The sequence below is a fragment of the Rana temporaria genome, chromosome 2 (assembly GCF_905171775.1).
Source record: "Rana temporaria chromosome 2, aRanTem1.1, whole genome shotgun sequence".
In the NCBI taxonomy this organism is placed as follows: domain Eukaryota; kingdom Metazoa; phylum Chordata; class Amphibia; order Anura; family Ranidae; genus Rana; species Rana temporaria.
This window is the reverse complement of record NC_053490.1, coordinates 126,884,421-126,898,030: the sequence shown is the minus strand read 5'-3', so window position 1 is coordinate 126,898,030 and position 13,610 is coordinate 126,884,421. Positions and strand designations below refer to the sequence as shown.

Here is a 13,610-nt window from a genome sequence, read left to right as displayed (position 1 = left end):
AGTATTTGATCCCCTACCAACAAAAATAATTCGGGGCTCCCACAAACTGGCTACAGTATGTGGTACAAATATTAGTCCTGTCAATTTAAGAAGGTGCTCCCAACAACAACTCGTAACGTGTATAAAAGACACCTGTCCACAGAATCTTACTTCTATTTAAACCTCGCCATAGTTGGAGCAATTATTCGCAAATAGAAGAAATACAAAATAAAAATCAATCATCCTCGATCTGGCGCTTCATGCAAGATTTTGCCTCGCGTAAGAAACGTGAGGTATCGGCCCAGAACTACACAAGGGGGAGCTTGTGAATGATCTCAACGCAGTTGGGACCACAGTCAAAAAACAAACCATTGGTAACACAATACTCCGCCAATGAACATCTAAACAATTCAGATTGGGAGAAAGCGCTGTGGTCAGATGAGACCAAAATTGAGCTCTTTGGCATGAACTTGACTTGCTGTGTTTGGAGGAATAAAAATGCTGACTATGACCCTAGGGACACCATCCCTACAGTCAAGAACAAAGTGGTGCTTTGGGACTGCTTCTCTGCTTAAGGTACAGGCCGACTTTGCCGCATTGAGGGGCCAATGGACAGGCCATACATTTAAAAATCTTGGATGAGAGCCTTCTTCCCTCAGCCAATACAATGTAGATGGGTTGTGGATGGGTCTTCCAGCATGACAATGACCCAAAACATACCACCAAGGCAACAAAGGAGTGGCTCAAGAAGAGGCACATTAAGTTTATGGAGTGGCCTAGCCAGTCTCCAGACCTTGACCTATAGAAAATTTATGGAGGGAGTTAGAACTTCTAGTTGCCAAGCGACAGCTAAGAAACCTTAAGGATTTGGAGAAGATCTGTAAAGAAGAGTGGACCCAAAGCTCTTCTGAGATGTGTGCAAACCTGGCCACCAACTGCAAGAAATGTCTTACCTCTGTGCTTGCCAACAAGGGTTTCTCCACCAAGTACTAAGTCATATTTTGCTTAGGGATCAAATACTTATTTTACTCACTGAACTGCAACTCAATTTATAACATTTGTATCATGTTTTTTTCTGGATTTTTGGTTGATATTCTGTCTCCATTTAAAATACACCTATGATAAAAAATTATAGACAAAATCTGCAGGGTATCAAATAATTATTTCCCCCATTGTAATTTTAATGTCCAAATGTTCTGTAAAATACAAATGGCAAAGCCTAATGCTTGCCATGCGCATGACAAATTTGAAAACTTTTCTTCAGTTTTTTCTTTAAAGTACAACTAAAGGCAAAACTTTTTTTAAAGTCTGCTAGCTTGGAGAGGGATTAGAATGCGTCGGTTTTTATTGCTGCCTGTGCCCCCGATAGTGAGATTCACCCACTTTATTTGTCCTGTTTTCCATCATCATTGAAAGAAAAATTCCACATTTTGGGTTTTGTACCCAGAAAATTAATCAATGGGGACACTAGTTCTGGTGACGTGGGGGTCCCCAAAGAATTTCTTTAATTTGCAGGTATCTCTTCTCACTTCCTGTTTGGCTATGGGACAGGAAGTAAAGACAAATCTCTGCAATGGGACACAGATGGTAAAAAAAAAAATCAATTGGACAGGGATTATAACCCTATCCTACTTTGTCCAAAATGAAAAAAATAAGGTTTTGCCTATAGTTCTACTTTAAATACTCACGGTGTCTTATCTTTTCTTGGTTTCAAGTGACCAAATTATTAAAACATCCATGAATACTGTATCAAAACCCATTTAGTTCCAGTTGAAAGACACATTTTGCATCAATTTCCAGTGGTCTGGTCACTTGAAACAATTGGAAGTATTCTGTGTTCAAGTTGATTTACTACAGATTTCCAAAATGCATTTTGCATAGAATAAATTCACATCATTACCGCATATATTCAACTGTAAAGTGGGAGTTTATTCCCAGTGCCTTAGCCATGACTTCTACTACACATATTGTACGTATACCATTTGTACATTTAGCATATAGCAGAATATCCAGCCAGGCTGTATTAGTTAAAATTGGGGGGTTACACATAACATGACTGTTTAAAAGTTACTCAGCAGTGATAATTAAGTATCACAGTCTATTACCACAATTCAACACTGCCTAGAGTGTTGTCTGGTCCGGATTGCACATCACGATCTGCTTAATGATACCCTTCCTAGCCGGAAAACATTCATCATGATACCAGAGTTAATTAGCATTCAGAGCTTGCTGTTAATGCTAATTATAGTCTGATGGCAATTACAAGGAGGAGGGTACAGGGAAAACAAAATGCAAATTCTTCCTTAGCCCTGTACAAGTAGGTCTACTGCAGAGTTCACTTATGTTGCATTTTTATTATCCTACAAAGCACTTGGGAAAGGTATGTGGCTAGGTAGATAGACTGTAGTTGACCTCCATGACCTCCAAGGTTGGAGAATTAGGTGGTAGGAAAGGTGAAATAGAACGGAGTTGAACATTGATGTTTAGAGAGAACTTTTCTTATGGAGCCACCAGTGATTTGGCATTTTTTTTTTTAGACTGCCTCTATAAAATAGTAAATGGTAAGGGATCAACATTTGCTCACTGAATGTTTGCTGGACATTCACCTGTCTATTTTAATTTTGAAAGGGGTAATTATCCTATGTGCGATGCGGCTGATTATTGCTTAATGGGCACATTTTTTTATTTCAATTTAATATTTATTATATTTGAAACATCTTGATCATGTTGTATGCAAGATGCTCATGAGTGACTCTTGTTAGAATTTAAATCTGTTGGGCAAATCTTGTTTGCTGCTGGAATCTTTATTACATTTTATGCAATTAACCATATTCACCCAACATTGGTTGCAAACGGCATAATAGAGAAACAAACAAGGAAAGGACTATTGCATGGAAGGAGGGAGGGGGCTGTGCTAGAGAATTGAATAGTCCCATTTCTATTGAGTTCAGAGGTATGTTGTAAGTGAGTAAAAAAATGATACAAAGGAAAAACTTTGCAAGTGATTTTCTGTGTTTTTACCTGCATTTTTTTTTTTTTTTAAGTTGGTGACATGGTCTCCTTAAGAGCTGTTTAGATATCGGCTAAATTAGGAGTGCTTTGTTTACAAAGAGTCAACTGACTGACTTATATTGTAAGAGGAAGCATTGAAGTGCAACCCTTGTGTATCACAGCAAAGTAATAACCAAATATGATTGTACAAATATAATCACTAACTAGATATAAAACAGCGCAGTACTGTCTGTGATACTTTTCTTTTTTTTAATTTGCACTAACAGTTTCAGGACAAAACTTCTACAGTGATGGCTTCGATCATCCTGATTCTGTGTGAGAACTTCCTCCCTGCACACTGACTACAGGAATTGTCACTCATTTGGCACTGCCATTATTCCTAGAATGCCTTGTACTTTTTTCATTGAATACAAGGTGTTCTCTGATTGGGCAAGGTGGAGAGGAGGGCCGGTGATGTCATTCTCTACCTTGTCAAATCAGAAAATGTCTTGGATTTGTTGAAATAATAAAAGCCTTTCTATGAATGGCAGCATTGAGTGAGCAATCCCTTGTGGTCAGTGTGAAGAGGGGAAGCTGCTTGCACAGAACTTGAGAAGGATCCGGAAGATTGTGTCTACTATTACAAGATGGGATATGTATACTTGCATTGGACCAAGCTGGTTCAATGCAATTATGCACTGCAGGTAATTCCTGGAGTTTACTTTAAGGGCCGGTTCACACCAGTGTCTGTGTTCCTGATGCACTTCTGCATACACTTTTTTGATGCATTCCTGTGCGTTTTTGATACAGTTTTTGTTCCCTCTTTTTCTTCATCCCAATTCAGACATTTGCATTCTGCTAAAAAAATGTAATGTGTTTTGATGTGTTCTATACAGAAAAAAAAGCAGAATGTTCTACTTTTTTTTTGACTGCACTGGTATGAACTAGGGCCATTGGAATACATGGAAAACACCGTGCAAGCATTGTTGATGCAGATTATAAATGCACTGGACTGCATCTAGTAAAACCAACCTCTAATAAATAATTGCATTGATACAGTACTTAGTGGAGTTCCTTTAAATGATCATGTTATGCTGCAGTAGTTCTATATGCATCATTATGTACCATCTGCCAATTTTTTGCTTTTGTAGCGCTCACCAGTTTTGAAGTCATTATCCAGTATGGCCTTGCAACTCCTGAGGGTCTGGCTGTGGATTGGATTGCTGGGAATATTTACTGGGTAGAGAGTAATCTAGACCAGATTGAAGTGGCCAAGCTAAATGGTACTATGAGAACAACTCTTTTGGCTGGAGACATTGAACATCCTCGCGCCATTGCTTTGGATCCTCGAAATGGGTTTGTATTTGTAACGTTTTCTTTTTTTTGTACTGTCTGTCATGCACATTTACACCTGAGTCAGAATTTTTTTCAATTTTACATCAATCATAATTGTAATATATTAAATAAAGACTCCTTTTTTACTCATACCAGGCTCTAGATAGAGATTACAGTGTTTTGGAGATAAGATAACTTCTGGTATGTTGAGTAAAGGAGCACAGTGGTGTGTGGTTAGCACTTTCGCCTAGCAGCAAGGGGGTCGCTGGTTTGAATCCCAACCGCAACACTACTTGCCTGGAGTTTGCATGTTCTGCCTGTGCATATGTGGGTTTCCTCCTGGGTACTCCGGTTTCCTCCCTCACTCCAAAGACATGCTTGTATGTTAACTGGCTCCTGTCTAAATTGGCTCAAGTATGTGTATGTATAAATGTGAGTTAGGGACCTTAGGTTGTCGGCACCTTGAGGGCAGGGATTGATGTGAATGTACAATATATATGTAAAGTGCTGCATAAATTGACGGTGCTATATGAGTATCTGAAATAAATGAGGATTGTTTTATGAGCACAAATAGGTCTGTTATACAAAGTAAGGAAGTTGTGCATGATGTATGCAGAGACTAGTGATAATGAGAGGGATCTATGCTTAAATTAACCTGGATTGTAAAAGGGCCTTGTTTTACCACCTCAGCCCCTGAAGGATTTCCCCCCTTAATGACCAGGCAATTTTTTCGGATATGGCACTGCGTCGCTTTACCTGACAATAGCCCTGTCGTGCAACGCTGTACCCAAACAAAATGTATGTCCCCCCCTCAAATAGAGCTTTGTTTTGGTGGTACTTGATCACCTCTGCGTTTTTTTTTTTGCCCTATAAACAAAGATCGACAATTTTGATTTTTTGCTATAATACATATCCCAAAAAAAAAAAAAAATTAATATCAGTTTTGGCCGATATATATTCTTCTACATACTTTTGGTTAAAAAAACGCAATAGGCGTAGATTTATTGGCTTGTACAAAAGCAGGGGATAGATTTATGGCATTTTTTTTTTTTTTACTAGTAATGGTGGCAATCTGCGTTTTTTAGCGGGACTGTGGCATTGCGGCTGACAGATCGGACACTGTTGACACTTGTTTGGGACCATTTACACTTATATAGCGATCAGTGCTAAAAATAGCCACTGATTACTGTGTAAATGTCACTGGCAGGGATAGAGTTAAATGTGTTGCCTCGTGTGTGTGTGTGTGTTCTAATTGTAGGGAGGATGGGCGATCTGCCATATCACCTGTCAGAATGGGGATCGCCTTGTTTACAAAGGCAGTTCCCTGTTCTGCCTTTGTAATAGGCTATTTGCGCAGGAGAGCTGACCTGCAAGCCATATAACGATGGCGGCTGGTCGGAAAGTGTGTAAAGCCCAAATCCAGGAAACTTGAAAATGATTGGTTGCAGTGGGGCTGCACCAATACTACAGGGGTTATTTGCTCTTTTGAGTAAACAAGCATATAACCCCCGCAGTATGGGTGCAGCCCCACTGCAACCGATCATTTTCAATTTTCCTGGAGTTGGGCTTTAAAACAAGACCCTTTCACAGTCCATGTTTATTTAAGCATCTTCCATAATTTGCACAACTTCCTTAACCAGTTCCCGACCCCCGCATGTACATATACGTCCACAATATGGCACGTACAGGCACATGGGCGTACACGTACGTCCTCGCCTATTAGCGGGTGGGGGGTCCGATCGGGACCCCCCCCGCTACATGCGGAGGTCGGGTCCGCTCGGGGAGCGATCCGGGACCACGGCGCGGCTATTTGTTTATAGCCGCTCCGTCGCGATCGCTCCCCGGAGCTGAAGAACGAGGAGAGCCGTGTGTAAACACGGCTTCCCCGTCCTTCACTATGGCGGCGCATCGATCGCGTCATTCCCTTTATAGGGAAGACACGATCGATGACGTCATTCCTACAGCCACACCCCCAAACAGTTGTAAACACATACTAGGTGCACCCTAACTCCTACAGCGCCACCTGTGGTTAACTCCCAAACTGCAACTGTCATTTTCACAATAAAGAATGCAATTTAAATGCATTTTTTGCTGTGAAAATGACAATGGTCCCAAAAATGTGTCAAAATTGTCCGAAGTGTCCGCCATAATGTCGCAGTCACGAAAAAAATTGCTGATCGCCGCCATTAGTAGTAAAAAAAATAAAAAAAAATAAAAATGCAATAAAACTATCCCCTATTTTGTAAACACTATAAATTTTGCGCAAACCAATCGATAAACGCTTATTGCGATTTTTTTTTACTAAAAATAGGTAGAAGAATACGTATCGGCCTAAACTGAGGAAAAAAAATGTTTTTATATATGTTTTTGGGGGATATTTACAGCAAAAAGTAAAAAATATTGCTTTTTTTTCAAAATTGTCGCTCTATTTTTGTTTATAGCGCAAAAACTAAAAACCGCAGATGTGATCAAATACCACCAAAAGAAAGCTCTATTTGTGGGGAAAAAAGGACGCCAATTTTGTTTGGGAGCCACGTCGCACGACCGCGCAATTGTCTGTTAAAGCGACGCAGTCCCGAACTGTAAAAACACCTTGGGTCTTTAGGCTGCATATTGGTCCGGGGCTTAAGTGGTTAATTTGTATAACGGACCTTATTTGTGCTTATAAAACTATCCTTGTTTGTTTATTTCAGGTGCATATAGCACCGTCAATTTATGCAGCGCTTTACATATACAGTGTACAGAGAGTAGAATCTCTTTTCGCCTCTGCTCCCCAGTGGTGGACTGTCCAGTGTTGCCAACCTACCAGATTGAAATTTACTGGCACGACACCCGAAATTTACTGGCGCAGCCCTGTTTTTACTGGCATTTCACAAAAGTTACTAAATTACATTTTTAGGTGCAAATTTCAGTATTTAGGCTACAAACAAGTACGCTAGACAAATAGCAATGTAATTTAAGGTAGATATTAAGGTAAAAAAATGTTTTGTTATTTTCGATATAATAAGGGCAAATTATTTAGTCACATCACCCCCTGCCTCCATCCCCCTCTGCCACCAACACCCCCTGCCTTCACCCCCCTCTGCGGTGCCACAATCTCCCCCTGCCTCCAATCTCCCTATGCCTCCATCCCCCTCTGCGGTGCCACCAACAACCCCTGTCTCCATCACGACCCTCTGCGATGCCACTATCCCCCTCTGCGGTGCCACCAACACCCCCTGCCTCCAATCACCCCCTGCCACTAACACCCCCTGCCTCCAATCTCCCCCAGGCCCCCTGCCTCCAATAACCCCCTGCCTCAATCCCCCTCTGCGCTGCCACCAACAACCCCTGTCTCCATCCCCCATCCTCTGCAGTGCCTACAATCTCCCCCTGTGGTGCCACCATCACCCCCTGCCTCCAATCTCCATGCGCAGTTCCAAGCTGAACCGATCTCGGCTATTTTTACTTGCACATTTCTGCAACCACGGACATTTACGAACGTCCCTCAGTGTCATCAAATCCAATGTAGGACTGCATTGGTCTTCATGACATCAAGATCTTTGGACTGCTGGAGCATGGGGGACAAAAGGCTACAGGACCAGTCTTAGCAAGTTCCATAGACATAAACAAACTATTAATCCCTGCTGGTTGGGGGCAGCCATTCTACAAAGGAATACATTCCTACAAACTGTAGCAATAAAACATTTATTTACCATGTTAATTGTAATACAAATCAGCTTTACATGGTTTTATAAATAATTTGTGAAAAAAAATTCACTGTATGATAGACTTATTAAGAGCCTGTCATAATTACTGTACATTATTTTTCCCTGCAGTAAATGGATTTCTTTATCATCCATTGATTGACACTATAATTCCTAAACCTTTGGGTTTTACTGCTGTTTGCAGAAAGATTGGACACTGGCAAACAAAAAACTGTAGGCCAGCAAAGAATATCCCTTCGTACCCATGGCATACCTGAGTTTTTTTGTAGTATCCTAGGGGAATAGACCTCCTTTTCTATAATTATACTTTAAGACTAACTAATTTTTTCGGTGGCATCTTTATTTCTGCCATCATCATTTTTTTGAGATGAAAGAAAAATCCTGGATCGCCGCACTCCTCAAAAAACGATGTCTTTATTCAAAACATGGAAAAACAACAAAAATTCAAATGGAAAAAACAGCCAAAAATCATGCAGTCAAACAAGAAGTGGATTAGGAAAAAAGAGCTGACATGTTTCGCATCCTGTGATGCTTACTCGTAGCACATCATCATTTTTTTTCTATATTCCATTTTTTGTATTAAATCAAGACTATTTTCTATATGCTTCTGGAACTTTGTCTCTTCATCCTAACCCTGGCTTTTGCAGTACCTCAATTGGAACCCACTTGACCGAACGTGCAGGGAAAAGGACCTTGAAGCACTGGGTACCTCATAGAGCGCTTTACAGATTCTGGTATTTGGGTAAAAGTTATCTGTGGAGTTCTTTCTAGGTCCAGAGCTTTTGCCATTTCCTTAGTGATTGCCCTTTCTTTGAAGACTCACTTTGCTGGGTGCCTTTATTTCCTATTCTTTCCACTGTAAAAGTTAACCTTGTGAGACTGATCGCTTAGGTCATCCACTGTGTGAAGTGTCCTGTACACTCCACACTTTTATGCTAGTAGCCTGATCTTCTGTTCACATGTTCTCTAAGTTTCTATCAAGTGCACATTGCAGCCCCATTTCTTGTCAGTATAGGGCATGAGTTCATGTACGCTGCACTTTTGAGCTGTGGGCAGTCCCCAATTTTCTTTTTGTTGGGGCCAGTTTTCGGTTGTTTGCTGTATTGCCCACCCCTCTGTTAGACTGCTTTTGGATGTCCTGAAGGGTTTAGAATTACCGTTTTCCCTTAATAGATGAGAAAAATGTATTTTGTATACATCATAAAATACTTTTTTGTAGCCCACTGAGGGATACAGGTCCCACCCCTCTGTTTACGATCATGTTCTCAGTACTTTGAAGATGTTGGTAGCTGGAGGGGTTATCCTGGGCTGGCCTACAGTTTTTTGTTTGTCCAATCCTCCTATAGACGGCAGTATAGCCCAAAGTCCAAGAAAAAGATGTTTCAGTGAGTAAAGAAGTCTTGTTTTTTTTAAAGTCTTGGAATAGGTTTGAAAGTTCCATCCAAGAAAAAAGAAAACCAACTCGGTCCATCAAATTTTTCCTAAAATTATGTAGACAACTTTATAAAGGACAGATGGTAAATTATGTAAACTTAGTATGCTGTGTAATTCACCAATTACAGCTTAACTCACATAATACCTACCCTTACTACAGGTAAGGATATAAAAGTTTAATGTACATGCCAAGGTCACGATTTGGTTAATAGGTGCTTTTTCACTCTGCTTACTGGATGTAAAAGTGAATCCAGTAAAAGACTGAGCAATGCCAAAGTTCAAGTTTCTTTTGTCTAAATGTTCATTTACGGAAACTAATTGCGAAATGCAGCCTTAATTTTGCAATGCTCAGCGGATTTAGGAAAGCACAATATGTTTTTCTGTTCTATTTGGATGGAACTCAGTTATACCAGAAAAACCTTAGTTATACAGTTTTGGTTTAGTCATTAGAATGACAGAATACTGGTTTATCTGATACTGGCTTATCTTTTTTCAATGACCCAGTCCAGAGATAAGCATTTTGAACTTTAAAGGCAAAACTTTTCTTTTTTGCCATTTTGAATAGAGTAAAGTAGGCCATAGATAATGCAATTTTCTTTTCCACAGCCATGGGTTGCAGGAAAGAAAATTGTTTAATTTCCCCATCAACAGTCATTCTTAATGGGGGAATCCCTCCCACACCACTATTGTGTTCTGCCGGCAGGAAGCCTTTACTAGTGTTCTAGTGTCCACCACAAGGATTTTCAATATGCTGGATGCAGGTGTAAGGGCTCAATGTTGACCACTACGGAAATCCAGAATACATAGTTAGGTATTTTAGGTGTGTTTAAAGGTCAAAATAATCAAAATCATTTTTGTGTCTTTGTGCCATGCAGTCCAGCATATCCATGTTGACCACCCTTGTGTCTGTCAATGCAGGGCTGCCATCAGGAATTATGGAGCCCCTTACACAGCTTCAGGCATGGGCCCCCTGGAGCAGAGAACCGGGGGGGGGGGGTGCTGCCGCCTGAAATTGAGAAGAGGGGGGGCTGCCGCGGATTGAGAAGCGGGGGGGCCCTTTACACAAAAAATAAGAAATAAAGAAAAAAATATATTAAAAAAAAAGGGGGTAGCCATCTGGGGACCTCTGGGCCCTTTAATAAAAATAAAAAAGATATATAAAAAAAATATATATTTTTTTTTAAAAAGGGGGTTGCCATCTGGGGACCTCTGGGCCCTTTAATAATATATATAAATGTTTGTGTGTGTATGTGTGTATATATATATATATATATATATATATATATATATATATATATATATATATATATATATATATATATATATATATATATATATATATATATATATATATATATATATATATAAAGAAATTACAAAAAAGGGGGGTTGCCATCCGGGACCTCTGGGCCCTTTAATAAAAATGAAAAAAAGAAACCTCTGGGCCCTTTAATAATTATATATATATATATATATATATATATATATATATATATATATATATATATATATAAAAATTAAAATAAACATTTATGAAAAAAAGGGGGGTTGCCATCTGGGGACCTCAGGGCCCTTTAATAAAAAAAAAAAAAAAATATATATATATATATATATATATATATATATATATATATATATATATATATATATATATATATATATATATATATATAAACAAAAATAAAAAAATAAACATTTATAAAAAAAAAGGGGGGATTTGCCACACATGGGGCCCTGGGGACCTCTGAGCCCTTTAATAATATATATATATATATATATATATATATATATATATATATATATATATATATATATATATATATATATAACAAAAATATATAAAGACAAAAAAAAATATATATAAAAAATATATATATAAAAAAAATATAATTTTTTTTATTAAAAAAGGGGGGTTGCCATCCGGGGCCCTATAAAAAAATATATAAAGAAAAAAAAAATATATATATATATATATATATATATATATATATATATATATATATATATATATATATATATATATATATATATATATATATATATATATATATAAATATATATATTTTTTTTATAAAAAAAGGGGGGTTGCCACCCGGGGCCCTGGGGACCTCTGGGCCCTTTAATAATAATAATATTATATATATATGGGGACCTCCGGACCGGACCTCTAAAAAAAAAAAATGGCCCTTTATTAAAAAATAAAATAAAAATATATAAATAAAATATTTTTTTATAAAAAATAAATAGAAAAAGGGGGGTTGCCATCCGGGGCCTCCGGGCCCATGGGGACCTCCGGACCTCTAAAAAAAAAATTGGCCCCTTACAGGTGTAATGCCTGTACCCCCCTGATGGCGGCCCTGTGTCAATGTATAGTCACTAGGGAAATAATTTATATGGTGTTCAGAGCAGGAGATCGATAAAGGAAAGGGTGGCATTTCATTGCATGCCAGCCATAGAAGAGATTATCGCCTTAGAAATTACCAAGCGGCTGCACCTCAAGCCTTATTATTCAGCCAGATTGGACCCCGCTGCATGAATGGGTTTACCAAAATCAGCATTCTGATAATTGATATTATGATGTATTTTTGGGTTTGGATATATACAGGTATACTGTATATTTGAAACCTCCATGCTACATTTTTAAGAGTCCCTTGACACTTTTATCAATGAGAATCTGTTCATCAGATTTAAGTGATAAAAGTTAAAAAGAAAAGAGGACTGACAAGTGAGTCCAGAAAAGATACAAAAAATGCTTCATTCTTTAAAAAAAAAAAAAAAAAGCAAACTGGTTTTATAAAATGTTAATTAAGCCAAATAAAAAATAATGTATCTATTAAAAATAAAATAAAAACACAAGCTAGGAGAGAGGTGGTATACATTTCCATTTTTCTAGTGAGAAAAATAGCTGATGGATCGTGCTAACAATTGCTGTCAGCCTAGTCTGGGTCAGTTTTGTCATATCTACAAGCAGGTGATTGTTTAGGACTAGGATAGAAAATATCTGCGCTCAGTAATAGAAAAATAGTGATGTCACTAATCAATGATAAAAACAGTAAGGCCCCATACACACCATAGAATCTATCCACAGATAAATCCCATCAAATGGGTTTCTGCGGATAGATCCTATGGTGTGTACACTCCGTCGGATATTTATCCGCGGATAAATCTCCCCTGGGATGGATTTCCAGCAGATCGGATATTTGCTGACATGCAGAACAAATCCATCTGCTGGAATCCATTCCAACGGATGGATCCGCTCGTCTGTACAGACTTACCGGATCCATCCGTCCAAAGGGATTCCCCGCACGCGTCGTAATGATTTGACGCATGCGTGGAATTCCTTATATGACAGCGTCGCGCCCGTCGCCGCGTCATAATAGCGGCGACGGCGCGACACGTCATCGGCAGAGGATTTCAGCGCGGATTTCAATGCGATGGTGTGTACACGCCATCGCATAGAAATCTTCTGAAATCCTCGAGAGGATTTATCCGCGGATACGGTCCGCTGGACCGTATCTGCGGATAAATCCTCTCGTGTGTATGGGGCCTAATACGTGGTAATAATGAAATTATAATCAGCAGCTGAACACTATAACCCTGACATTGGGCACAATGTAGTAATGTAGATAATAAAGTGCAGCGCTAGATAAATAATAAAGTGAATCCGTGCGTATACATCATTCAGTGCAAACAATGAATGCTCTATAAACTAAGGATCAAAAATAGAGTGCTATTATGCAAATAAATTAAACAGTGAAATAATCCAAAATCCGATTCCAGCTTAAAGATAAGGGGCCAAATTCTCAAAAACTGTGCGTAACTTAAATTTCAGCAGTTAAGTTACACTGACTTAAAATTTCTACCTAAGTACCTGATCGTCAAAGCACTTAGGTAGAAATTACACGCAGTGTAACTTAAGTGCCGCCGTCGTAAGGCGGTCCTCCTCTCCTGGGGGCGTTTAAAATTTAAATGAGGCGCGCTCCCGCGCCGGCCGTACTGCGCATGCGTGTGACGTCATTTTCCCGACGTGCAGCGCGCGAACGTAATTAACGCCGGTCGGCTTTGAGAATTTCAACGGGACACTAAAGTTGCGACGGGTGAAAAAAAAAGACGCGCCGGGAAAACAAATAATTATAAAAAAAAATGACAGCGTCGCTCAGCATG

The 13,610-nt window shown here is 39.0% G+C and overlaps 1 protein-coding gene across 1 annotated transcript in view; it reads left to right on the top strand.

Moving 5' to 3' along the window:
• Positions 1 to 13,610, top strand: part of LRP1 (LDL receptor related protein 1) — a 447,299-nt gene that overhangs the window by 283,495 nt on the left and 150,194 nt on the right. Inside the window, exon 25 of the mRNA XM_040340947.1 lies at positions 4,122 to 4,326. Within this exon, the coding sequence (XP_040196881.1) occupies positions 4,122 to 4,326 (205 nt within the window). The remainder of the gene's footprint in view (positions 1 to 4,121; positions 4,327 to 13,610) is intronic.